The sequence below is a fragment of the Takifugu flavidus genome, chromosome 15 (assembly GCF_003711565.1).
Source record: "Takifugu flavidus isolate HTHZ2018 chromosome 15, ASM371156v2, whole genome shotgun sequence".
Taxonomy (NCBI): Eukaryota; Metazoa; Chordata; class Actinopteri; order Tetraodontiformes; family Tetraodontidae; genus Takifugu; species Takifugu flavidus.
This window is the reverse complement of record NC_079534.1, coordinates 12,843,789-12,871,351: the sequence shown is the minus strand read 5'-3', so window position 1 is coordinate 12,871,351 and position 27,563 is coordinate 12,843,789. Positions and strand designations below refer to the sequence as shown.

General features: G+C 43.4%; 1 protein-coding gene across 1 annotated transcript; it reads right to left on the bottom strand.

Moving 5' to 3' along the window:
• Positions 1 to 3,107: 3,107 nt before the first annotated feature.
• LOC130538331 (5-beta-cholestane-3-alpha,7-alpha-diol 12-alpha-hydroxylase-like) lies at positions 3,108 to 4,993 on the bottom strand. Its single transcript, XM_057055739.1, has one exon. The coding sequence runs from the start codon at positions 4,958 to 4,960 to the stop codon at positions 3,425 to 3,427; it is 1,536 nt and encodes a 511-aa protein (XP_056911719.1). The 5' UTR covers positions 4,961 to 4,993; the 3' UTR covers positions 3,108 to 3,424.
• Positions 4,994 to 27,563: the final 22,570 nt, after the last annotated feature.

Sequence of the window (27,563 nt, the reverse complement as noted above, 5' to 3'; positions counted from 1 at the left end):
GGATTAATTAGTTAATAACAGGGTTCTCCCCATGGCTGCATGCACTTTAGGTTGACTTGGGGCTTCAGGTCGGTCTCGGTAATATGACTAAGGTGCGTGCCCAGCAATAGACCTGTCCTCTGGAGGCTATTAGTGCCTCCTGCCTGGAGACGGGTCTATCACAGGTTTCAAAATACATCTTAGACATTTTAGGTCTCAACATACAGGTCACATTGTCAGGGTTTCTGGGTTGTGTCGGTCGTTGTCCTGCAGGGGGTGGTGTGGGGCACAATTGGTGGCAGCTGGCACTGCTGGCAGGCGCACCTGTAGGCAATTTACGTTGCGCTGCCTATTTAAGCAGGTTGCCTGCCTGTCAGTGCCAGGGTGTCTGTTTGTCTTGTGAGGTTGTCTGTTTGTCCTCCTCGTCGTGTGCTGGTGTTCTGTGTTTCCTGGAGGGCTGCTCCAGCTTCGTGTCTCCTAGAGGGCTGCCCCTGTTCCCTGCGGCCTGGAGGGCCTCTAGTTTTGTGTCTCCTGGAGGGCTGCTCCAGCTTCGTGTCTCCTGGTGGGCCGCCCCTGTTCCCTGTGTCCTCCACAGTCCTGGAGGGCTGCCCTCGTGTGCTCCGCGGTCCTGGAGGGCTGCCCTCGTGTTCCCCGTGTCCTGGCCTGCGTTCGGGTCCTAGTCAACCCGTCCGTGACACACATGGGGGGTATTGGTACTGGCCAAAACATGATTTAGTTTATCTGCAAAGGACCTATTTATGTCTTCCCACGCACAGGCTTAGGAAAGGTAACTTCTTCAGGCCAACTTTAACCAAGCCGTCACTCAGATGCTGGGCAAAGGATCAGGTCCACAATATCCATTTGATTCTATGAATGTATGTTTTCTGCCTCGCATCAATGCGATGGTGCATAAGTATTCAAAAACAAGTGAAATTGAATTAAGATTTTAAACGCTACAAAGTCCATCCTGAAAGAAAACAACAAATGTTTTTAATTGGAATTTTATCATGACTGACTCTGGAATTCATTTCTGCCTGTGGTTTGTCTTGGAGTGATGCTGAATTCACCTCGGCACCAGCATCCCGTTAAAGAACAATCATTAGTGATTTACCGGTCGACCGAAACAAATAGCCAGGATTAATCCCCGCCATGCCATGCAGATGCCTCAGGTGCTGACATTAATCCACTAAACATTGAATATTTCATTTAATACCTTAGACAATTGCGTAGAGCAGTAAAAAAAAAATAGACCTTTCCACTGGTCTTGATGGTTATGTCTGCAGACAAGTTCGCTCAGTTCTAATTAACAATAAATAAAGATGTCCTAGACTATAAAGTGAATTGAACTAAAGTGCAAAATTTAGCCCCAAAAATTACTGAACTGGAGAATTATGTTGTAAAAATGTCTAAAATCCAATATCTGATCTGGTTTTAGAACACAGGATCTCCCTAGTTTAACACATTGGACTGAGGTAATGATCACTGTATCATATTTATTTTTGACATTTGAGGATGTTGATGTGTATTTAGGGTTGGGGAGTTGGAGATGTTTCTTGGCCCAATTTCCATTAAAAATGTCTTCATAAGCTTTCAAGTAATTTTGCTCAGACAGATAAATGCCGGCTGTCACTTCACAATGATTGAACCAAATATTGAAATATTAAACTCAAACAAGGAAATGTTGAAATTATGCTAAACTGAAATAAGAATCTGCATGAGCATTTACATTGTTCACGCAATTTTGTCAAGCAAATACTAAAATGGGAGAACTCCACAGGCTTAAAGCGACCGTATGCTTCTCAAAATGGCTGTCTGAATAGCTCCTTTGGCTAAAAGTGTTCTAAAGCATCTGTATTCATTGAAATGTTAATACAATTGTACATATTTGACCATTTAATTGCTCTTTCAGTCTTAGAGAAACAGCCACTGGTCCATATGTAGCTCACATCAGTGCAGCACAGGCTTCATGAGTGGCCTTGCGAAGCAGCACATGCTGATCTAATCAGATTCAATAACTTATTTTTCCTTCTTTTGTAAGGATTGATAATTCCATCCCAGACATGCACAGGCGATTTTGAGTGGATGAGAGGATTACTTGTCCAATGACCTTAGTGTTTAGCTCTTCGATATCGGAGCCAACTGTGAGTGATTGCAATGTGGAAAAAGGGAGGGATGAGTCACCCTGCAAATGAGAACAATTTCAGCTAATCCCATTCTTCTAGGTAATTGGCTTGCTTGTGAAGTGAATGTAAAAGACTTGGGTGGAGCCATGTGCTCATTGAAATCCTTTGATCCAATGTTTTTTTCCTTTAAAGTTGGCCATGCTCCAATTGCTATTGAGATAAAACAGAAGGAGAATACCTCCATGTGGGAAAGAAATGCATGATGCATTGCTGTTTGCATTTTACTGTCACATCCAGCTGCCGGGAAATTTAAAGATTTATTTTTAAGGCATATGTTTTCAATTATCAGGGGGGGGCACTTCCTGTAATTGCTACCGGCTGTCTCACCACTTTGTTCTGTGACAAGCACAGTGGTCTTAGGTGAGCGCCTCACATATTTTGTAGCTAATGCAAACTTGTGTACACAGGAATAAATTGGCGTTTATAGTGTCCATGATTTGGGGGGATTATTAATGATTCGAAAACATACCAATATGCCCACTTTTTCCTCATGTCTCACCAGTTGACAGCTTAACAGATCCGCCTCTGTTTCCTGCCACAAGCAACACTGAACACGTATAAATTCTTACAAACAATTCTTCAGGGAAAATTTGGGGCATTTTTGGAAAGTCAGAATATTTTGGCTGGTCCTCATCTCAAAAGGGGCCATTAAAAGGCTAAGGCTCAGGTTCAAGGCTAAGGTTAAAACAAGATTCTTTGAAGTTGAGGGCTGGAGTTATAGCTGCAGTTAGCTGGGCTGTCAGGCCCGTTGCATTTCATTATATCTGAATATATTTGATATATCTCATCAAAACAAGCTTTTTTCTTTGCTTGTGTTCTAAGAGCTGCAGAGCTCCGATTCCATTCCTGCTTTCGTAACAGTTTATTTTCACATCGGTAATAAAGTACAGATGCTGGCAGCAAGTGATGTCAGATGGTGCTATGAAATAAGAACTGTGACAAAGCTTATTCTGATGGTAACTGTCCAGTGTTCTTTATTTGTATTGTACACATTGTGACTTTGGATTGTGTTTTTGAATGAATTATTACTTAGATTAAAACAAGAATACCAACTTTAGATGTTATATATTTATATGCTCCACTACCATGGTGACCAAACAAAAGCAAGGTAAATGAGATTTGAGTTTGTTCATTAAAGCCGGTGTAAACGGTAAAATAATGTCAAACTTTTCTGTCTATATAAGAATACCCTTGTGACTTCATCACACAAAGCATGTACAATATGCTATCATGTAAATTAAATGTCTCACAGGAAAAAATATCTAATATCTCAGTCTGTATCGAAACTGAAGGTCTCTGTCCGGCTGCATCGTTCCAAATCCGTACCGACTGTAGTCGATTTCAGGAATCTCCTCATCGGGATTTATCAGCTCAAACTCAAAATAGAGCAACATGAGGAAGGCAAACTGTTTGAGCTCATTGGTGGCAAAGAAGCGCCCTGGGCACATGGAGATCCCAGATCCCCAAGGCATGGTGTAGTACTTCACCTTGTTCCCAGCTTTGTAGAAATCAGTTTTCTTGCTGCCATCTGGATTGAGAAAGCGATCGTATTTGAAAGAATGAGGGTCAGGATGAATCTCAGGGTCCATCTGAACAGCACTGTACGGAAAGAGGGCCACTCTGTCACCCTGACGAATGAAGTATTGCCGGCCGTTAGCCATTTTGAGGGTCATGTCTTGGAGCACCGCTCTGGTGAGGAGGGGTGCAGCAGTGAGTCGGAGGGTCTCTTCAACGGCACTGTCCAGGATCGGCGTCTTCATCAGCATTTCACGACTCAGGTTGACCAAAGGACCACCCGGCTTGACTTCCTGTCCAGATTCTCTCACAACCTTGTCTATCTCCTCCTTCACTGATCTCATGGCTTCAGGGTGTTTCATGAGGAAGAGGAGCAACCAGAAAGAAGAGGGTCCTGTGTTGCCCTGAGAGGCCCAAAGAAGCACAAACATGTATCTGGTTATCATGTCCTCTTTTACACCTGCATTGTCTTTGCCCTCCTGCACATCCCATATCCAGCGACTGATGTTATCTCTGCCCTTCAGCTTCTGGACAGACAGGACATTCCAGAAATATTCCAGTAATTTTGTTGCCTCCCTCTGTTTCTTTGGTGGCAGGACCCCATAAGCCAGTCGGGGAAATAACTGATCGTATTTGCGGAACTCGTGATACAAGGCTTCTGATTCAGCTCTGTCTTTCTCTTTGGCTTTCTCCTGGCTTATTTTTGAGTCAAAGGGCTCATTACCATAGAGGGACAAGTATCCAGCTCTGAAAACAATATTGTAGCAGTAAGCAAAAAGTTTCTCTTCCCTCCAGGTCACTTGGTCTGAAGATGAGTCGACATTATGCAGCATCAGATTCTGCAAATTGACCATCATTGCTTGTGTCATCACCTCCAAGCCATCACCTTTCAGATGTCTGTTGCTGGAAGCATTGAGAATATCATGGTCATTTTGAATAGATGAGTAACCAAACACTCTGCGGACCAGATGAGATGCAAACTTCCTAAAGTCCAGTTTTTCACGACTCTCTTTAACAAAGGCCCCAAATGACATGGGGTCCTGAATGAATGTAATATAAAATCCTGCCAGCTGGACTGTGAACACATCACCGTGTTTTTTCTCCATCCTCTCCAAGAATCTCCAGGTGTTCCGGCGGAACTCTAAGACATGACCCAGCCATGGTATTAGTCCCTTATCCAAAGGGGGCTCTCCTGGTCGCCTCTGTCGAAAAAACCCCAGTAGGTAAAGTCCTCCTAAGAGAGCAACAAGGAAAGTCAGAAGGATCAGCAACACAGATGCCATCGCAGAGTTCTCTCACACTGTAACAAGGTCTCAGCTGTTATAGGCTCAGAACAGACTTGTACTCCCCCTTCGTGAGTGAGGTTTCATGTTTCAGGAACTCTAAATCTGGTAAATTTCCACGAGCATGGGAAACAGTCAATTCTGTCCTGGGTCATAAATATTTAGAGTAAAACCATATGTGGTTTCTATAAACATTTCTTTGAAGATTACAACCAGGACATTTGCAAGAGCATTATTAGTCTCTAAAATAATTGTAGTATTCTTTAAGAAAGCACTATATGGATTAGAAATATTAAATGAAGTACTGAAAAGGTAGGTAAAATTTTGGAGGAAAAAAATGTGAAAAAAAAACAGAACAATCTATAGTTGAAAGTCAGCATTTTTGATCGGTACAGTCTAAATCTGTGTTGGTTGTGTTTATACAAAAATTTAAGCATGAGAAACCTGCTTAATTCATCTTTATCAAAGAAACCAGGAATGTATATCTATAGAAAAACTGTCTTTACCCCTCCCCCATTTGTTCCTTGACTTCCAGCCAGTATATTTCTTCCAAACTCACTTGTTTTTCCATCTTACCTCAGAAAAGATGAACGTCCAGATGTGAACCTTTATTTCGGTTGGTTAAAAATAGATGGAAATGTAATGTGATCATGCATGGATCCACGCAACTCTTTTTGTCGCCTTCATGCCAGACAAAGTTTTGGGTTTAAACTGGTTAGTTGGTCTTTGCTCACTTCTTGCTAAGGGGGGGTTTATTGTCATTTCTCTCTTTAAAATGTGTAGAATGCAACAATATTTTCCACTCATTTGCAGTCAGGAACTCATGTGTCACTGTGGTGTCGTCAGCATAGAATCAGCACAATTCGCCAGAGCTCCATCAGTCAACTGGGTCCTGGAGGGACAGCGAACCCCGGGCAATCACTTAATCAGGACTTGGTGGAGAGAATTGTCTTTTTTAGGTATTTTGAGCCCTCCCGTCCTCTTCCTACTAATCGGTTGGAGCAGACATCTGCTGCTTAAAGTAAGAACAGACGTCACTCATTTCCATTCAGTGGGGTTTTTGCGCAGGCAGAAACTTCAGTAAGTTAATCATAAATAATCTTTCACGGTCAGCATCAACTTGAGGTAAATAAAATGAACATACTTAGTGTTTCACACCGTGTAAATAAACCGAAACTCAAGACATTAAACATTTAAAGTGGAACAATTAAAACAATATTTCTACAATTCAATACAACTTAACATCTCAACATACATCCAACTTTAACCTATGAGTTAATAATCTCATCTCTCAGATCCAGACTTCCTAAACTCACCCTTCTAGCACAGACCGACACCAAACTCATCAACTTAATCAGTTTCTATGTGCAGTCTTTGTTTCGGATTGCCATGGCAGACCACCAGCTCCATTTTTAAGATGTTGAGGTGTGGTGCTGATCCGATAACCAAAGCCTGTAATCAGGTCCTGACCTAAACAAAATCTGCCCCTGTCCATTCTTGATGCATCTAACCATGGTCAGAGACAGCAGACCCACACCCTTTTTAACAAAGGATGTCAGGTGAAATTAGGTCCTTGCTTTGTCCTCGGAAATCTCAACAACATGATCAGAATGCAAATATGTAATTCATCTTAGTAATTAAATTAGGAGCATACACAGACTAGATCTATATTGCAGCCTGCTGCTGATTAGCAAGCAAAAGTGACTCACTAATTAGCCTTTGTGCCCGTGGAAAAGATAAAATAATCAAATTATTTTTCCCCACTCAGTGTTATTGTTCACACTTTATCTTCCAGGTCTTGGTGGATTTTGATACTCATTGTTTGAATGATAACTCCAACCCTTTACTATTTTTGCTTAAACTCTAAATGAGAAATTATGCTCAAAGATGCTATTATCAATACACACACAAACTATTGTCCATGTTCTGTGTAGTCAGCTGACAGGATTCTAACAAACTCAGTGTCATGTTCTATTAATTTAATTTAGAGCTAAATAGGTGCTCTATTTAATGTGTTTATCTGATCCCCGCTTCACTGCAACCGTCTCATCACATCACTGCTGGCAAGCTTGCCTCCACCTCCATCCTCCCGACCCTTATCCAGAATATTGATCAGCAATTCAGAGCTGTTGTCTTGCAGCAGCTCCTCTCTTGTGTGAGAGGGCTTTCCATGATTTTCCTGATTAGCTACAAACGCTGCGTTATCACTGATAAATTACCATGTCCTTAAATGAACAACTTTTTAAGCACATTTTACAACCTTTTAGTCCCATATTCCATCCTCATTGGTTGTTGTAACAGACTCCGTGTTGAGTGACAGCGTTGATCAATCCATCCTTTTTCTAATCCATTTTGACATTTTGCCAAGCTGTGCCTCTGGTTATGTTCCTGTCTAGTCTGTTAATAAAGAACAGACCAGCCAACATCGATGACGTGTAGAACTGTGTTATAAGACTTGCGTAATAATGCAATTTTAAGTTATGTAAGCAGAACGGTAGATTTAGTAGAAATTGTGCTCTTATTGATCCAAACAAAAACTCCCAAGACCTCAGACCTTAACATTTTGATTGGATACATTTTATTTCGACCATTTTAGTCAAAATAAAGACAATAAAATGAACCAGAGATGGACAATAAATTAAAGGAAAACAAATTGTTCCATGTGCTTTTTTCCAAGCTGGTCAACATGTTCAAAAAGGAGTAGGACGAAGTCAATACTTGTATGGTCCTACTCCCTTCTAAGGTAACCCTGTAAACAGGTCAAGAAAAAATGAAACCTGAAGGAGAGCCACAGATGTGGGATCTCTCTCTGGGACATTAAAAGCAGGAAAGGCAAAAGGTCCAGTGGTGACGGTGGAGGTCCAGCAGTGTTAGCGGAGGCACAGAAGACTCCAGCAATGGTGCAGGAAGTATGAGAGGGTCAGAGTTGCTGGTCAGGCACCAGGAACAGGAGAAGGTCCTGCTGGAGGAAGCAGGAGGAGGCTGGCTGCTATAAGAGAAAGAGCAGCTCAAAAGGGCAGGAGGGGAACTAAGAGCACAGCAAGAGCTAGGAAATGCTGGGTTCTGATCAGATACAGAGAAGAACACATCATTCGTTCCTCAGAAGTCCCTGTGTCTCTGGTTGGTGGTGCGCTGGACCCATATCAGCTCAGATCATGTACCATACAGGCAGGACTGGACCCAAATACAGACCAGCAGGGCAACGTGATCTCTCGCTACACAAATATGAGTTAGGTTTGAAAATGGAACTCTGGAATTACCGTAATGGAACAAATATAAGACTGCATTCTCTGACATAAAAAGAGTAGTGCAGCAAACGATAGCTGAACACCCCCTTCCCCAGAAAGGAATGACACCTAGTTACAGCCATCGACACAGATGAAAAGAAACAAGACCACAAGTGAGGATGTAGACAGTGAGACAGAGGTGACGATGATCAACACAGTCGTGGGAACAGAGAGACGAGACAGGAGACGAAGGCAGGCAGGAAGACAAGAAAACCCCCGCAGATCCTGTCTACGATGCTGAAACAATCGGCATTGATGCAACATTAACATTAATGGGACTATTTGAAAAAACAAATTTACTTAGCAGTACATTTGAGAATGTTTAAGGTACTCTGCTTGAGAGCTGAAGATGTCAAAACAATTCTATTTTTGTACAGACGTCGCTGTTAAGATTGAAGGAATTCGGAACACTAGAAAATGTAGCTGAGAAAGCTGCTTGTTTTAAAACTAGCAATCAAAATCTCCTATTCTATGGCGAGTTTAACGGAAATCTTCCGTTTGATTACTGTCATTCAAGATGGGGTCAAGAGTGACACAATCACCTGTATTATACATGATCAGACGGCATCATCTCTTCTTGTCCTCAGGCTCTGCATTTTCAGCTCATTCTGGAACGTCAGAACATTCCACATTGTCTTCTAATAATAGCTGATGCACCAGCTGCACATCAGCCCCTCTATTTCAGTTGCTCATATATATTCCAAATGTATCAGCAAAGAAAGGTTCCTGTAATTGAGGCAGAAAGGACTGCTTGGAAGAGATGCGTCACACTCCACCAGGCAATAGGCTGATTGCCCCCGCTTTGTTCCCACATGACACACAAAATAGTCCTCTTGTGTTCCTCATGTAGTATCGCTATTACACTTGTCAATATTTTAAACTCTTCCATATATTATATTGTACAGATTTGTCCTTCAAATTCCGATCACACACACACACAATTGCCCAGTTTTGTGTTTTTTTCCCCTCATGCACAGGTCACATTCTGTCCCTCTACATTATCATTAAAGTCATTTAATCAAGCTTTTTCTTTCCCTTAAGCTATGATGGGTTTCAGGCTTAGAGAACATGACTCAATGAGAAATAGAGTCATACGTCTAAGAATAACATTGAAGTGTAAAGACTGAGACGTCAGAAGTGCAGTCCACTGCAAAAAAGCTGTACTTTAGTTTTGGATTCTCAAAAGAGAATATTTCCTCTTTTGATGAATCAGTACCGCATTATCCACAGGATCAAGAGGTTGAAAAGAATATGCAAGAAACTTGCTCCTTCAAGAAAAATAAAGAACCACACAGAACATTGTGTCTTTTGTGAATCTACATCTTTATTCTCAGTCATTTGAGCAAATAGATGATGTTGGATATAGATCATCTACAGACGCAGATGTGTGTTCAGATGAAACACATACCCAAATTTGTTGAAACTACTGCCAGGCTGAACTACATGTAGATTAAAAGCTGCGGCCACCACTGCCTGTTACCCTGTCTGAAGAAACACTTCCTTTTTTACTGTAAAGACTGAGACGTCAGAAGTGCAGTCCACTGCAAAAAAGCTGTACTTTAGTTTTGGATTCTCAAAAGAGAATATTTCCTCTTTTGATGAATCAGTACCGCATTATCCACAGGATCAAGAGGTTGAAAAGAATATGCAAGAAACTTGGTCCTTCAAGAAAAATAAAGAACCACACAGAACATTGTGTCTTTTGTGAATTACTACGGTTCATTACTACGGTCCAGCTTTCCAGAGTGCTGCATTTGGGTCCTAATTGCACCCATCACACAGATGTGTGTTCAGATGAAACACATACCCATCTAGAATAGATGTACTTTTTTTAATTAGATCCACATTTCTGATTTGCAGGTGGGATTTGGGGTAGGAGTTAAATTTTCTCTTTATAGCTACATGATAATTGATTACCTAACATGTCTATAGGGGAATCCTACAGGATGTTGAACAAATGCAGGAGACTGGAAAAACCACCATGTAAAGAAGAAAAACCATCAGCAAGCTCAATCGAATAAAAAAGCAAAAGTACAACAAGGCAAAGGAAAGCACCAGAAAGCCCAGAGATGATGAAAAACTCAACTCAGCATCAAGGGCTGGCAACTAGCTGTGCGACATCATTGCTGCAGGCTTGGACCATAACACATAGAATGACCTGCAGCAAAGGGCCACCACGACCAGCCTTTTACAGGGAGCTGATTGGTGCCGCTGGTTCAGGTGTTCCTGCCCAGGTGAGTCCGATTAGTGACAAAACGGGAGAGAGAATAAAACACGGCACTGGACAATCCAGAAGACCAGGACCATGACTGAGTATAAGTAAGCATACGTCTGCAATAGTAGATGTGTAAATTTGTTGAAACTACTGCCAGGCTGAACTACATGTAGATTAAAAGCTGCGGCCACCACTGCCTGTTACCCTGTCTGAAGAAACACTTCCTTTTTTACTGGATTGTTATCCATCCTGGTTTTCCTGTCTATCCGGTGCCGTGTTTCCTCTCCTCTCCTCTCCCTCTCCCTCTCCTCTCCTCTCCCTCCCCCCTTCTCCTCTCTCTCTACCCAGCCGGCCATCAGCAGTCCTGCTCAAGGTTTCTTCCTGTTAAAGGGGAGTTTTTCCTTGCCTCTGTTGCTTGTCTGGGGTCAGGCCCTGGGATTCTGGAAAGCGCCTTGAAACAATTTTGATTGTAAAAGACGCTATATAAATAAGAATTGATCGATTGATCGATTGATCGATTGATTGATTGATTGATTGATTGATCGATCTCTCTCCCTCTGTTACTCATCAGGCTCACCTGTGCAGGAGCCCAGGGAGCACCTGAACCAGCTGCACCAATGACCAATCAGCTCTCTTTAAAAGGCCCTCTGTGGCACCCTTCCAGTGCCAGACTGGTCCATGTTGTGGTCTGTGCCAGTGGGAGATGAGGCTTTTTCTTTTTCTAATGAATTTTCTCATGGCAGTTGTTGGGCTGCTCTCCTGTTATTCCTCTTTTTTTTGGTGCCCTTGCAGCCATTTTGTGCTTTTGTTTCCTCGCCCTTGGAGTTTCTGCTGCTTTTTGTCTGCCCCTAGTGTGTTTCTCCCTGGAAAAAAGTCCATTACCTGCCCTTGCAGCTGCTGTGTTTTTTCTTTGCCCCTGGAATTTCCCTGGAATTTTTTTTTTCTTTTTTTTTCCAGTAAGCTTGTGTCTGTTGATTAAAACATCAATACATTCCATCCATTCAGCTGGCCATCTCCTGTTGATACAGACCAGTGCTATTAAAGATATGAAACTCACAGCACCCACTGACATGACTCCTTATGCCCATCTTGTGAAAGTTCTGGTTTATTTTTAATCACTTTCCTTGTATGGCTAAGCAGCTGGATTTGAATGGCGTATGCTACCATCAGCCTCTGCTGCTCTGCAGTTTGCACACAGAAGCATTCTAGCTGCTCAAAATCTGTTTTCCTTTTGGTTGTATGAGATCACACTTAACTGGAAGCTCAGAGGCTTAAAAATAGCTGCACACAGTCGGAACCAGACAAGAGATGTAGCAGGAACATAATTCTCTTACTGTCTCTGTTAACTGCAGTTTATGGACTGATGCAGGTGCGCCTGAAGCTTGAAGTCATAAAGAGGCTGCAGAATCTGTTTAACTGCTCTGTGTGAGGAGAGAATAACCAATCCCATGCTCATATAGCATGAAATTAATATTGTTTGAAAAGCCCTTAAGTGCGTTGGTTTCGACTATAGATGTGGGATGGATGCGCATGCTGGAAAAAAATGTTTTATAGATCATAAAATGACACTGTTCGATGAGACTGGGGCTTGGACCGTGACCATTAGGGGAGCATTGTGGCAAAGATTAGAAGCCCATTTTCGGCTGCAGCATCTCACAAGATGCAGTTTGTGCTGTAAAAAGAGCTTTAACTCTCATTAGCAGAACTCCTGAAGTTATATTAGATGTGTTCCTTAAAGGAAATGTTGAGCTGCAGTGAGTTTTCCTTTCTTGTCATTAAGGAGCATTAAGTAACACTTAAACATTAATCCTAAAAAAATATTTTATTCGTGTTCTTTTCCAGGCTTGTAGATTACTGAAGAGGTGTTTGTTTTTTTGTTTTTTTACAAATTGCCAGAAAGATGATGTCAGTAGTTGCATCAATGATGAAATTCAACAGAGAAACTGCTGAATTGAGAAATAAGATCAATTCAGTTACCAAGAATGACTGAAAAACATGCTGAAAGTCTCCAGGAACCTGAGAGTACTTCAGTGCTTTCACAACCATCACTGACGGGAACAATCAGATCCTGAAGGATCACCAGCCACCAACCTCCTCACCACAGCATGGAAGCTTCCATCAGCTATTACAGCCATTAAGATGCGTGTACTTCTATTAAAGAGCCTGTAAACAAGAAAAACTCGCTGTAGCTGCATCTGAGTGAGAGTTTTCCATATTCTCCTGTAGTTTAATCAAGATTAGCTTGTGTACTTCAAAAAGACACACTGGAGAAGATACATGGTGCTGATTACACCTGAAGTGTGTGTGTGTGTGCGCGCATGCTGAGGCAAATTACAGTAATCTGCCAAGCGTGAAAGAAATTCAAATGTTCAGCTGTGCTGTCCTTTAGGTATGGGACCATTTTGGATTAGCATATGATGCAAATTAAGTGTCATGTGCACAGGCACATTGTGCTATTTCAGTAGCCTTGTGAAAGCCTGGAGGAGCTAGTGATACCTTACCAGCCCAATAGACCGCTCCGCTCTCAGAATGCTGGTCTACTTGTGGTTCCCAGAGTCTCCAGGAGTAGAATGGGGGGCTGAGCATTTAGCTACCAGGCCCCCCTGCTATGGAACCAGCTCCCTGTCCAGGTACGGGAGGCTGACTCCATCTCTACTTTTAAGATCAGACTTAAAACCTTCCTCTTTGAAAAAGCTTATTGTTACTAATTCTGTAGTTCCAGTTACTATCATAGATAGACAAATTATCATACTTAGGGGGTCGTCTAATCGTTAGGTCGTTAGCTATGCTGTTATAGGCCAAGGCTGCAGGGGTCCGGAAACATGATCACCTGACAGGCCTCTGTCACCCCACTGGGTCATGGTTTCCTCTCCTCTCCTCTCCTTTCCTCCTCCTCATCAAGCAGACTAGTTATGCTGATTCTTGTGTAGTTTTTCTGACCCCCCCTTCTGTATTCATTTACAGGCATCGCCGCCTTCAGAGCTGCATGACGACCTCCGGCCCCGCTGACCCACTGTATAAATAGTGTATTTTTGTGTGTGTTTCTGTGCTCTGTGTCTGCCCTCTCCCTCTCTCTCTCCTCTCCCTCTCTCTCTCCTCTCCTCTCTCTCTCCTCTCCTCTCCTCTCCCTCTCTCTCTCTCCTCTCCTCTCCTCTCCTCTCTCTCTACCCAGCCTTATCTGGGGTCAGGCCCTGGGATTCTGGAAAGCGCCTTGAAACAATTTTGATTGTAAAAGATGCTATATAAATAAAGATTGATTTGATTTGAAAGCGTGCTTAGAATGCACACTGAGCTTTAGAACCGGACCAATGTTTCATTTTTGCAAGAATATTATCTTAGTGATTTTGTTACCATCTGTTTTACAAAGACTGACGTGCATACAGACACAGCCAGAACATAAGTGACTAGGCCGCTGATGGAAGAGAGGAAATGAACACAAGATGAAAACTATTGTATTCGAGAACAACTGAAAAGGAGCCGAGTGACCTTTTGAACGAGTAGTTTTTAAAAGAATTTTGGTTAATTACTGCCCTCTGCTGGACAAAGGTCTTTTCAGTTAAACGTCTCCAGCCTACATTCATTTCTTTTTTTTTTTTTTTTTTAAACTAACCCTGGTATGTGTTCATATTGTGTTTCATATAGAATATAATAGGACGCATTATATTTCCCTTTTCGCATATGTTGAGGGAAACAGATGTTGAAGGCAGTGTTTGAAAATCTCTCTTCATCCCAAGAGAAATATTAAAGGGAGTGTTGCCGGCCGTTGACAGGCAGGAATTACAGTCAACAATGTTTCTGTTGTATTCTATCGACCCTTCAGTATGTATAATAGAGATTGGTAACTAGTGTTTGCCCCCCCCCCCCTGCGGGTGAGATGCGGATGCAGTAAGCACATTTCTGACATTGTTCAATGCAGCATCCTTTAGTCATGATCTTGTAAAGTACATATTATTTGATCACCCCGAGACATCATAGCAGGGTGTAGACTTTCATCCTCTAGTTTTCCATGCTGTGTCCTTTGTAGCTGTCAGGTGGTCTTCTGACTCATCGGGACTCTCGAGCGCCTTGAAAGTCACTTTTGATCTGTGCAGACGAAGTCGAGTGGAATCAATTTCACAGTGAGCTGATATAAAGTGCTGCTGTTGCAGTGATTTAAGTCAAGTTGTGGCAGGGAAATCAAGTCAAATTGAGAGCAGTGGCGAGATCGCACGGCTGGGTAATGCCTTTTGTCAGCTGTTCCTTTTAAACCTGCCGGTCATGAGTGACCTCTGCATCCTGTAAATACATTGAAATGATACAAGCAATTATTTTCTGAACGATCCAGGGAGAGCTGTGCGCTCGTCTAATGGTGGAACTGTCAAATGTAATGTAACTGTCGCTGTAGGCACAAGAAACTTTGATTTCATAGGTTTGCCGTCACCACAGGCCATCAGAACCGTGCAGGTTTGATCACCTTGCTAATTTCCCTGATGGACACCCCCTAAAGGGATCAATAAAGTACTCTTGAATCACCGGGGCACTGGGCAACACTTAAACTGTCTTCTTTGCCCTTTCATCTTATATTTTTTACTGGTTTACTGGTGATGCTTCATGTCATGTTGCAGGAATATGATGCATAGTTTGCATCTCCTCACGACCTCCGGGCACAGCCGCTTGTTTTGAATCCAAACCAGCAGCCAGAACCAGGCAGAGGAAGTTCAAGCTCTCTATTTAAAGGCCGCGCACCACAATAAACAATGTGATCCGTTCAGCAGGAAAGAATTTTGGAGGGTCTGGCGATTTCAGCGCTGATGGAGTCAGAATGACCCGTTTCACGTGGCAAATGTGACTTAAGCGGTTATGCATGTTACACCCCACCTTGCAACTATAAATGTCTCCATAGCCACCAATAGCTTCACCATCTAATGAGGGAGGGGCAAAAGACCTCTGGTTATTCCCCTGTGTGCCATTTCAGAAGGTCAAGGGACTGTACGTTTCCTTCAGGCTGGGGAAAGAAACAAATGAAGCAGGTATTCCGTGCAGACTCCCCCTGGTTGGATTCTCTTTCCTTTCAGGTTTGTTTTTAATGAAACCAAGGACAGATATGCATCCAGAGATAAGATGAAAGTGGTGGCAGAATATACAGCCCCCTGCTAACTCCTCCAAGAGACTCTAAAATGCAGATTCTCTGTTTATTCGGTTGCCTTTGGGAGTAGCAGCCTGAGAATGTGTCCAGCATGTAATGCTGCTTTTATCTAAAAGGGATTTTGTCAGGTTGGTCTGACCAAACGAGACGAATATACTAATTATGAGTTGAATTCAGAACATCCACGGAATGATAATGAGTGACAAACTTACTAACACTCATTCCAATATTTAACTACAATGTTGGCAAACTATTTACACTATAAAAATATGAATTTACCACAGCTAATCTGGAAGTTTTTGCAGAAAAGAGTCGATTTTCCTTACATGTCCTATTATCACTGCTTCTATCGTGCGCTTTTCTCCGGCCCCTCTCACTGTTTACAACACAATTTGTTGCAGCACTGATAAATATAACGCTTCATTTCTCCTTAGTTATCAGCCATCTGTCACCTCACTGAAGACGTGCGGCGAAGAACTTCCGAAAGAACAGAACATCCTCCTGTTTCATCCTCGCTACATCTTTTTAATCTTCCAGATTAAAAAGCTGTCCCACGCCATCCAAAGCAGTCCAACCACGGGATGCAAAAATGTTGCCTGGTGATAAAGGACGACATTCCAAAAACTGTGTGGGCCTCTGCTGAATGCCAGGTATGTTGATAACAGCAGTCGTGACTTGTGAGGAAACATAAAACAGCTCTGCAGAATGACAAATTTAACAAATTGTGATGAATCAGACTTCATAACAGGGATGATTGCATCCAACACAATGACGCTAACGGGGGGTTTCAGTTCTTCTTCTCCTCTCCGCTGACCTCCAGTTAGTGAAAACCTCAGCAGATCTGTGTGATTTACGAACTTAAGTGGAAATCCTGTAATAAATGACTTCAAACTCATCTTCATTTTCCATCCCATCCTACAATGGCAGGATACTGTGTTGAAAAACACACAGCACACACCTTCCGTGTTTTGGGTTCACCCAAGTGTTACCCTAATATTTGTACAACTGCTTTGTCAATAGTGGTGTTTCCTGTTAAACGGTACCTGAAAAATAATAAATATATCGTAAAATAGCCGAGAGAGTCGAAGGAATCGTTTCGTAGGGCGCAATTAACCGCCGTCTTGTGTTGGTTCAGATTTGCTGAGTGGAAACAATGAAAGTGAAGAGGAAAGAGGTGCGGTTTAATACAGGGTGTCAAAATATTGTTTGTGGTAATGGGTATTGAGAGGTATTTCTGAGATGTTTACCTGCTCATGGGAAGCTGAGAAATCAGGAGCGGCACATCGGGAGGGGAGATCAGGTTTTTTTTCTGCAAACGGCCTGGTTATCTGATGTAAAGGGGATTGTTTCAGGTCTGTTGTTGTTGGCCCGGTGCAGCGTTGTTGTGCACTGTAAAATGTGATCGTGTTTTATCAAGCACCGCGACACAAAAGAATGAAATCATTTTCGGGCAGTCGATTGGGAGATATTGGCTCTGTTTCTCTCAAAAAGTTTTTTTTTTTTTCAGCAATTTCTCCAGAACAGTTTTAGAAATGAGGACAAATAAACAGATGGTTGGATGAAGCTGACCAGTAAATGTGTCCAGTCTGGAGGAAAAACCCCACTACAACGCTCTGTTGTTGCTTTTCACAGCAAAATATCCAATATAAAAATGTGCACGCACCCCTTCAACCTGTAATTTATCAAGCCGGTGCAGGAGTCCAATATTCTGACACACACAGAACCACCCAGGAGGGAGTTAGCTGATTAGGATGTTGCTCTCATGCACGAAGGCTAATTTATTCTGGGGAAAAGTCCTCATGACTCCCCTGCTGTCAACTTTTCATTTGACAAATTACTGAGCTGCAGGAAAACAAGAGAAACCTCTGACTTTAACCTTTCTTAAAATCACTTCAGTGATGAAGACTTTTCAGTTTCCTATTGGGTCTAATGGGCTGGAATAGCAGGTGAACCTGCAACCCAGGGAACCAGACAAAAGGCTTCTCCCTCCGTTTGCTTTGTGGCAAAGCTTTAGTTGCTCGCCTCCAGCTTGTGCCCTGTTTTCAAAGCCTGAGCTGCTCCAGGAACAGCCGCCTGGCACTGCGTCTCATTAACATAGAAGCCTCACACAGCTCCCTGAATCCTTTTCAAGCCAGAGGTCTTAAATCCAGCTTTTGTTCCTCACTATGGGGGTTTTCTACTAAGGAAGCTATCTGAAACATCAGCAAATCTCTCCAGGTCGTATGAAATGCTAACTTTGTCATCACACCTTTGCGATATTTATACTTCAACATTTAAACCTGCAGTATGTTCTCATGTAGTCAACAAGGGGGTCAAATTATTGGGCCCCTTGAAAACAAAAGCTTGAAAGATACGACCCTCTAACCCCGTTACACCGGAGGGAAGAGCCAAAGCCGAGATCAGGATTTATTTGTCTGGAGTGAGAGGAGCAGCACGGTGGCGCAGCGGCAAGCACCGTTGCCTCTCAGCAGGAAGGTTTAATTTGGAGCCCACCAGATGGCCGGGGCCCCCACGTGCAGAGATCGCATGCTGAACCCCGATATGTGGATTCCTTTAGTTGGTTCAGCGCTCACCCAGTGGGAACTGGGTTAGGCTCCAGTCCGCCCATGAGAAATAACAGATGATGCGACGGGTGCAGGGGTGGGGGGTCTCCGGCTGCCGCGATCTCTCTTCTGATCTTTCTTCTTTGGTCATCGATCATCCCGAAAACAAGATTTTGTTGTTTCAGCTCCTAATTTTGCAGCCGCCGCGCACGTGAGCGCGCGTCCTGTGCCTCGTTTCAAACAGTCACTCTACCGAACTTTGTATTCTGAAAACACGTCGTGTAGCAAAGATGATGATAAGCTAGTAATCAATGTACACAGAAGTGTACAGTAGTGATATTCCAGCCTTAAAAAAAATGAAACATTATGCAGATCTGTTAACGCTGGCCCCTCACAGCCAGAGTCCTGGGGGTCAGGAACCCTTCAGTGAGGAGAACGGATGCTCTCCTCCTGTCTGCGTGGGTTCCCCATCAGTCCAGACAAGCATTTTAGGGTTAATTGGTGACTCTAGATCTAGAAATTAGGAAGGAATGTGAGTGTAATTGATTGTTTGACTTGTACTCAAGCCCCGCGACGAGCTGGCGACGCGTCCAGGCTGTACTGGGGCAGCTGGGAAAGGAGTCAGGCTCTCCCACATCACTGATAAGGGATGAAGGATGGATGGAGATGCTCTAATCTATACAACATCTATTTAGGGGTTCGATTTCTTCAATAATGTGGGTCTTCTTTCATGGACGATAGCACTGCCTTTAAAACCATTTATTTTAAAAATCTGTGTGTAATGCGATGGCTTGAGTACAAAAACAACAACCCCAGTAAGGTGTGGTGTTCCGAAGACAGCCTGCCAGGTCAAGTTTGAGTAAATAGTCGTGTTTTGGGGGTTGCAAGTCTGTACTTTATCAAGGTGTGGAATGTGCCACTGCACAGCAACCCAGGACACGAACCCTTCGAACTATTCAACCTTATAACGGCCCTCCGAAAGTCAGGCCAGACAATTGGGAGCATTTAACTTATTACTTTACATAAGTGAAATCTGTTCCCGCAGCTGCTCTTAAATATTGAATTGAGTGGCTGAGCAGCAGGTCGTTGTCGGGCTGATCCTGTGAGAGAAATAACACTTAAAGGTGTCAGTGTTGTGCTTAAGTGGTGGCCTGTGGTGGCGGTAGTCATCCCAGAGAAAAGGACATCTGCTGTTCTCCCACCAAGCTGGCAGCGAGTGCTTTTTGGGCAGGAGGTGAATGGCCGAGCTTCTTACTATGCAGCTGTGCAGCTGAACCTTTTTAGTGCCAAATGTGGCCACCTCCACAAATCCAGAACTTACTTCTGTTTCCCCAGAAAGGCCTTTGAAATGCAGTGTTGAACACATCGCTAAACTCCCTGCGGTTGCATTTAGAATCGAGGTCCGTATTCAACCGTCGTGGTCAGGAACATAGAGAGAAAGGCCCGAAGAAGCTTTCCTCAAAAGCACAAACAACCTCACCGTGAGGCAACATTTAATGATTATCTTTGTCCCGCTGCCTCCTCTCACCAGGGGAAACAATAACACACAATGCAGGGAAACGGCTCCCAGATTATTTCCTTCCCTCAATAAGAATGTCTACTTCAGAATAGCAGACAGGAGGGTCATTTTTACACCCGAGGGACGAATGCAGTGTGAGAAGATCCTGTGCCGTCACTGGCGACACCTGCCCCATCGCCGCCCGTGAACTCTCGCTGTTTCCAGGCTGCGTCCCGCTGATTACCTGCCCACTCTCACTTCCAGCTCTCATAAAGTGCATTGTATTTGAGATTGAAGGCATGCAGCGAGGAAATGCTCGCGATGTCATATAACTGTCTGTCTGCGGGGTTGGGAGGAGCGCACGGACGTTCGTAACTACCTGTTTTTTGAGGAACCAAGAAAAGTCCTTTGATAGGAGCCCAAGTTACGTAAGAGTGCTGCAAGTGTGCTCCTGAGGGCCAAAGGTGGTAAAAAACTTGGTCAACCTGGTAAGTCTTCTGTCTCCGGTTATGATTCCCTTTAGGGCAAACAGGAAAGTGGAAAAGACACGGATCTCTTTTTTAAGGTCAACTCACCATGGAGTTACTTTTCAATGGACAGTTCCTCTGACCTCAAGGCCACTCGGAGGAAGCCGAGTCCCCGATGTGACGATCTTCCTCACCCAGCAGCACCTTCTCAGAACTCATTTGTCCCTTTCCACGAAATCGATAGTCAGATTGTCGCTCCATTGTCGCACCTGCATATTTTTCTAAGAAATGAGTCCTGAGCCCATTAAAGGCCCAGGACGTCATCGTGCGACACTCACCGACTCTGCTGGACATGGGAAGGGAAAAAGGGGCTGATTTCTCATTTCCCAGTGGGCAGAAACTTCTGTTGTGTCTGGGAAGAAGCAGCGAGAGAGACCTCTGAGCTCAAGGATCAAAGGGTCCTTTAAAGCCTGAATGTGAGGTGTACGATATGATACTAACCTGAAACTAAATAAAGAGGAAATTAGGCTAGAAGTCAATATAATCATCGCCATATCATGTCGAGCTACAAGTAAACAGATTAATATCATGTTTTAGAATGTACTTTAACCTCACAAAGTCATGTGTATTTTATGAACATGTATTCTCTTTTCCTAGATTCTCTTTTATGCTTTTTCTCTGTTTTGCTCCCAGTAAGTTTCAGACAGGTTCTTCAAGCCGGAGTTCCCCTGTTACAGAATCAAATTTTTCAGATCTCCGACTGCCAGGAGGGCGTCTGCTGCTGTTTCCCTGTTAAATCGTGATCCAGCTGGAAAGCTGCTCAGTTTTACGTCTCAAGGATTCCGTTTTACAGAAGGTCATCATGGCCCCATTGTAATCAATGATTCCATCACTGCGGTGGTTTGGTCTCACACGCCTCCGATCACAGGACCTTCTTATATTTCCCCGCTTCCCTCATCCTGCCGCCGCTCCCATTCTGCTCTCCTTCGCCACTTCTGCCCTTTTCCATCTGCCCTTTTCCAATCCTTCCATCCACAAGTCCCACTTCAAACCTCCATTACCAGTTGAAGTCCCCCTTTTGCCGGCGGCTCCAGGTCACTGGTTTTCCTTTCCTTGAACTTCTGAGGTCCAATACGTCGATATTCTCCAAAACGATTTATCGTAATAATTTTCGATGAACAAGCTGATCTGTTTGATCTCAACAGTGTCTGCTGTGGACCTGCCGTTGAGTTGCCATAGTTACACCCAGAGGAAAGCTGTATGGATCCCCCAACCTTGCATCAGCTTCCACTTTCACTGTGCCAAAAAAGGAACTGGGTGCAAATAGAACCAAGGAAATCCTCCCACTTGACAAGAACACACAACTGTGCCCATGCACATACACACGTGGATGGAAGCAGCAACTTCACCAAAGTTCAAAGCACAATCAGCCATAATAAAGCGGAATCTCACAGGCAATAAACCGGTGTTGTCAAGAGGCCTGCGTGTCATCTGAGCGCTCGCTCGCTCACAGATCTTCCCTGTAGGGTCTTATCTTCACATTGTCTTCTTCCCTCTTGTTTACATGGCTAAGTCCATAATTAGGCTCACATGACAGAACTCGTCTGATGATTAGCGTGCAGCTTTCAAACAACCGTGAACTCACACCTCTCACTGTCAGACTCCCTCTGAAATCTAGCGTATTTTCACATTTTAGCCGCCAGCAGAAACTTTTAGAGTCCTGCTGATGGTTCAGAGGAAAATGCTGTTGTCAATCGTTGTGGAGGAGTGAAAGCTTAAGCTAGCTGGAAGTAGAAATGAGGATGTCTGCAGCAGAGACACACATTAGCGAGCGCGCTGGTGCTCTAGTGCATCCCTCCAAGTGGGTGACTGTCGCCCAGGGCAGCCATGCTGACTAACGGGTGAATAAGATCCTGAAGGCCCCCACATGCTGTGGGCCTGATCCCAGGCTTCAGAGGTTTAGTTCCATGAGTTACTGTTGAGATTTATTAAATAATCACCTACGATTAGCGATGCTAATGATTCACCCAATTCAAGGTCCCTATTTCAGCATAATTTCCATGATGTTTATATTAAAAATGACCAAAAAGCTGCTGGATTTTCTAAAGAGTTCTGAAAGCATTGGTCTTAACCAAAAAGGCATTAGAGTTGCTTTTTATTCTTTTGATTTCACAGTATTTATTATTAATGGACCGACGGCACCGCAGAGAAAAGAAAATGTGTCACGTCGCTCCGGATCATCACGTTGCCCTCCTACGATACGAGAGTTAAAATAATCTAGAAAGGCTTGACAAAGCAGACAAAAATGAAGGAGCTTTCTTAAGGGTGTGACCATGGGATGTTATCATAGTTGTGACCGGGGTCACCGCGTGGACTGTGGTGTCCTGATTACGTAATGTTGAATTTTAAGAAAAACGCCTCACATCTGTCACTAAATTGTCTCTAAAAACACCCTCTGCTTCAGTTAAATGGAAAACAGATGGATCAACACACCCAAATCTAGTCTCTTGTGATTCTACACGCCCTGTCTTGGAAAAACTGAACCCATTTTGTGGCCCCCCCTTTCTTCAGGTGGCTCCTGTTTAAGGACTTGTGCAACTGTTTCTGACGTTTTTGCCCACCATAACCGAGGTCAGGTAAAATAAGAATAAAGACATGGAATTTCCAGCACCCCACATATGGAGAAGGTTATTTACACCGTGGGAGGCTTTTCCATAATTTATCTAGTGGCTGTGGACATTTGACTCCCAGTGATTCACTTTTGTGGTGAAGATGCACCAGCAGAGGAATTAAGGTATTTGTCAGACCATGAATAATTATCAGCGCCTCTCTTTGTGGAGCAGAAAAACACTCTGAACTAATATAAATATCGAGTTGCGTGTAAATTTTGCCAACACAGTCTTCATAAATCAAGTTTTATTAGGGATTTTTATCAGTCGAGCACTTTTGATAGTGATCGGTGAACCTCTGGCTGACCTTTTCCTCAGTCTGCAGCACCTCGACGAAATTCAATGTAGATGTTGTTAAAAAGGCAGAATCAGTAGGATCATCTGCGCCCAAGACTGACTGATGAACTGAGGGTCTCGAGATAAGAGGTCAGTGATGTGATGGGGCAGTCAAGATCTTTCCAACCTCAACTTGTAGCCGTGTGGATGGTTTTCTCCCCCATATGACGACGTTAGTGAGCTCTGTGGGGTCTCCAAAGCTCCACGAATCGGGAGTTCACCAACAGGACACCAAGCTCACACACCCTCCACGCTGAGGTCAGCAACAGAATCACACAAAGAAGAACCTCCCAGAGATCAACATGAAATGTCTACGTGTGAAACGAAACGACACATGCAATCCGACACAAGGTCTCACACCAAATGCGAAGAGAAAATCCACCTATTCGAATATGTTTTATTCTTAATCAATACGGATCAAAACGCGCCTACAGAGTTGACATTTGAAAAAATATTACAACCCAGATCATTTTCTCTCCACTTTATTTACCAACCACTATGGAGCTAACGCTAACCCCAGAATTATGTTAGCTGTTTTATAGTTAAATGTGTAAAATCTGAAAATATGCACTCTATTTTTATACCTTTTTTTTCATCCTTTCTCAATATGTTGCTAACAAATATGACAAATTCACAGGTATTACATAAAGCAACGCTACCCTTAGGATGTCAAATGGCTCTTGTATGAGTAGTGAACCTTGGGGAACGCCATTTGTCCAGTATTGTTCATTTTTGACACAGTGAAATATTTAAATAACCTCTAATGCTTTACACCATAATCTTCAAAGAAGAAGTGACCAGATGTGTTCGTCAATACTGATTATTATGGCTGCATTTGAGGCGATGACCATGAAAAATGCAAATAAATATTTACATCACGTTATTTATTGACCGAGCGAACCTCTGTATGATCTGGAAGGATTTCCATATCGATAAGGTGATGATATTTAAAAATCTTTGACTTTGACTGCATACGCTTGTTTAAACAAATGTCAGAGAACAAGCAGTAACAAATAGTCTGGAACTGCTTCATATCGCCTCTCCCAGGATTTATTTTTGGCACTTGAAGGTCTCATATAAAGACGTAATCGGCCTCCAAATCAAAACAGTCTTTTCCTGACGGTAAATAAGAGAATGTGGAACAGGTCACGTGACTTCAGACAAATACATCCTCGTGTCCAAAGTGTTTTTGCGCGATATGAAGTGCCATATACGTAAATCAGTATAAGTTGTTTCATCTGCGCCAGGACGCTGAGATGAGAGGGATCCAGCTGTTCGGAGCAGGGAGGGTGACGGCACAACACGTTCGATCCAACCGCTTCATCGGGGAGGTGAGAGGCTAAAGAGGGTATCTGTCTTCACTGGATTAAAGCCAGAGATGAGCTTGTCTTCAACCCAAAGTCCACCCTTATCAGCTGGCACCCTGCACTTTATTATTTTTAAAGCTGCTTTTTATGCTCAAAGGAGTTAATGTTATCCTAAAGCGTTCAGGATGGCAGCGAGCCATAAACACATCATAAAATCTGGTGTTGTCAGATGGCTAAGCTTTTCTTTTTTCCATCTCTGTGCCCGCCTCCAACACCTATATTTTGTTTTATTTTAAACCCGGAGCACCAGGCGTCCTTGGTGATTTCCCCTGCTGCCGTGCGCAACGCACGATGCATCGTATCAAAGGCGGGAAACCATTTATAGTTTGGGCTGTTGTCATGGCACCAAAGACCCCTCGCTAAGCCTTTCAAAAATGTTTTTCTATAGGTTTTGTAGAGGCTGGAGGGGGACGCAGGCTTAGGGCTTTTACAATAGTAATAAATAGAGCCAGGAACCAGATGTAACAATTGAGGGGAACCAATCTCCCTAATAAAAGCCCCCCGGGTGTGTTTTGTGTGCCCACCCTTTTATGAGAACCCACGGAGTGTAAATAAAAATCTCTTTGAACGGAAAGAAGAATCGATAGAAACGCGTCTAGAAATCCGCAAAGACGGAGCTGAGAGTTACCTCATTCCATCAGGAAAATGATGATGAGCCGGGTAATGTTTAACCTTATAAGAACTCACGGCAGATAAGGCTGCTTTGATGCTGTAGCAGTTAGCGTAGCAATCATTTAAAGGTGCAAGCAAACTTAATTTGTTGCCCTATAAAGATTCAGGCAGTGCTTTGTTTTACTGGAAATAATCCAGCTAACATAGATGACAGAGCAATAAGAAATGAGGAGGATTCCGACCGTCACGCATCTCTGACCTAAATTTTCCACACATTGTCACATAAAAAATGCTTCACAAACACACTTTTTCATTGATTAGTGCTGTGAAGGGTCATCTAAAGTATCCACTGTTGTGTTGTCATGACATTGCTGCAGAATTAAAGGAAATCCTAAGATGATTGCAGCAAAAATAAATGAAAAGTTTCACCTTACAGCTGCCTAATTACATTCCCACTGTGGAAGTCAGATAAGCCAAAAGAACCATTAAAGCGACATTAGACCGTCTAACGTTTCCTATTGTGAGCAGCCACAACGAACATCTCATCTCAGATATTCTGTAAACGGATGAAATGACGCAGAGGCTGCAGGAAGCTTGTGTTATGTCATTTTTCACCTGCCATTTGCAACAATATCTGGACGGCCTTGGTGCTGCTACAATAAGGGCGGATCGATCATGGCGTAAACAACAGCAAAAATAGCCCTCTATCGCAATACGTCTGAGGACCTGCAGGGACATGGTGGTGTTTTTGTTTCCTTTGCTGATGAGTTTCTTCTCTTTTCTTCCCAACAATGGGAACAATGAGCTGAGAATAGGCTCATTGGGGCCCATTTCTCTGCAGAGAGGTTTGTCAGTTACGTAAGAGATAATTCAGCGTGGAAGCGCCTCATCAGGACCCAACTGCTGCCGGACTGCGGTTTGCTGCCGAACCTTTTCTGGGTCCTGGATGTGAATAGGATTGTTTGAGAGGTGGTCTCGGGGAACCGTTGCAGTGTTTTCTGTCCAACCTGACAGTCCGACACACGAATCGGAGCGCTGGCAGATGATTTAATCGGCTGGTCTTTTGTTTCCGTCTGCTTTCACACGCTTGGAGCTAAATTCCTGTTCTTGTTACCGCGGGGTCGCCGCGAAGGATGACCTCTCTTTATCCTGGCAATCAAAACATCTGTCTTCAGGGCAAATTTATCGCCTGGCTGCTTTGTCTAATGTATTTATTTCATTTTTGTTTGCTTCCATCAAAGCTGCAAACCCATTTTAGCGAGAGGACATTATGCAAATGCTGCTGCCATATTTGTCTCACAGTGAAGGATGTTTCAGCCGGACACAAAATGCCTTGTGAGCAAACTGTAATTAGATAACTTTGAGCAATTAGTCAAATGAGTTTTTGTCTGTCAGACGGAGTTTTGCGGATCACTGGAGCTTGTGTGTCGGTTTGGCTGCTCCTAAACCTTTAACCCATCGCTCTGTTGTTGTTCTGAACACTTGTTCTAACGAACATTTGGGCCATGTGAATGTTTTGATTACCGCAGCATTAAAATAACTTGCTGTACGTCCGATGAATAAGGTCCAAGCCACGTTTAACCATAGAAAAGGAAATCAAGGAGGAAGAAAGTGGCCTGCTCTTGCCAGGAAGTGTCATAACATTGAATATTTCAGCTATGTTACGTGCAGAAAATGCTAAGAAATTACTTCAAACCCCCAGAATGCCTCCCCCCTCAGACAAACCCCCTCGGCTCCTCGCTTTTACCGCCGTTATTAATGACTGTGTGTATAATCTGTACGCATGGTTGAATTAGTGGGCTTTTAAATGCTGTTTTATTCTGTGTTTCACCTTTGAACCCAAAAGCTAAACAAGCTAAAGTGATGATCAGGCCCACCGGGACTTTTACATTCAGGTTGTCTTGTAAAAATGTTATTTTCAACCGCCGAGCTGCTCACGGGGATTCCACGTCCCCCGGGGGAGGTCTGGACGGCCCGGTGGGACGCAGAGATATCGCCCCCCTCCTTTCGACTGTAAACCATTGGTGGCTATAATTTTCACAGGTTCAGAGGTCCTGCTGCTGTCCTCTCGACCCAGTCATCAGTGCAATCATCATCAGTGTGTGGATGCACGTTTCGGGTTCGGAATTTCCCATTTGACATCTGAAATCAGATCCAGTCTAGACACTGATCTTTACTTTTTGATTAACAGATGAATACGAGTCTCTGATTGATTCCTGCAAGTTGACATCAATAAAATATGTGACTGAAGTTTCTGGCGTGTGACAAAAGTGCATTAATAAATCATTTATCAACCATTGTTGTGCAGCGCGGTGTTTTACAAGGACTGACTGACCTGCTTTGAGTGACGGTAAGTGATGCCAGGCTCCAGAACGTACTGTACGTGTGCTCATTTCATAATTGTTCCGTTTCGGCTGTGAACCCCACACCTCTGGTCATTCACCTCTCCAGCACACACTCCATTTATTCGGAGTTCCGCTCTCA

Excerpts from the sequence above, each read along its gene's own strand:
- LOC130538331 (XM_057055739.1), bottom strand. The coding sequence starts at position 4,960 with ATGGCATCTGTGTTGCTGATCCTTCTGACTTTCCTTGTTGCTCTCTTA.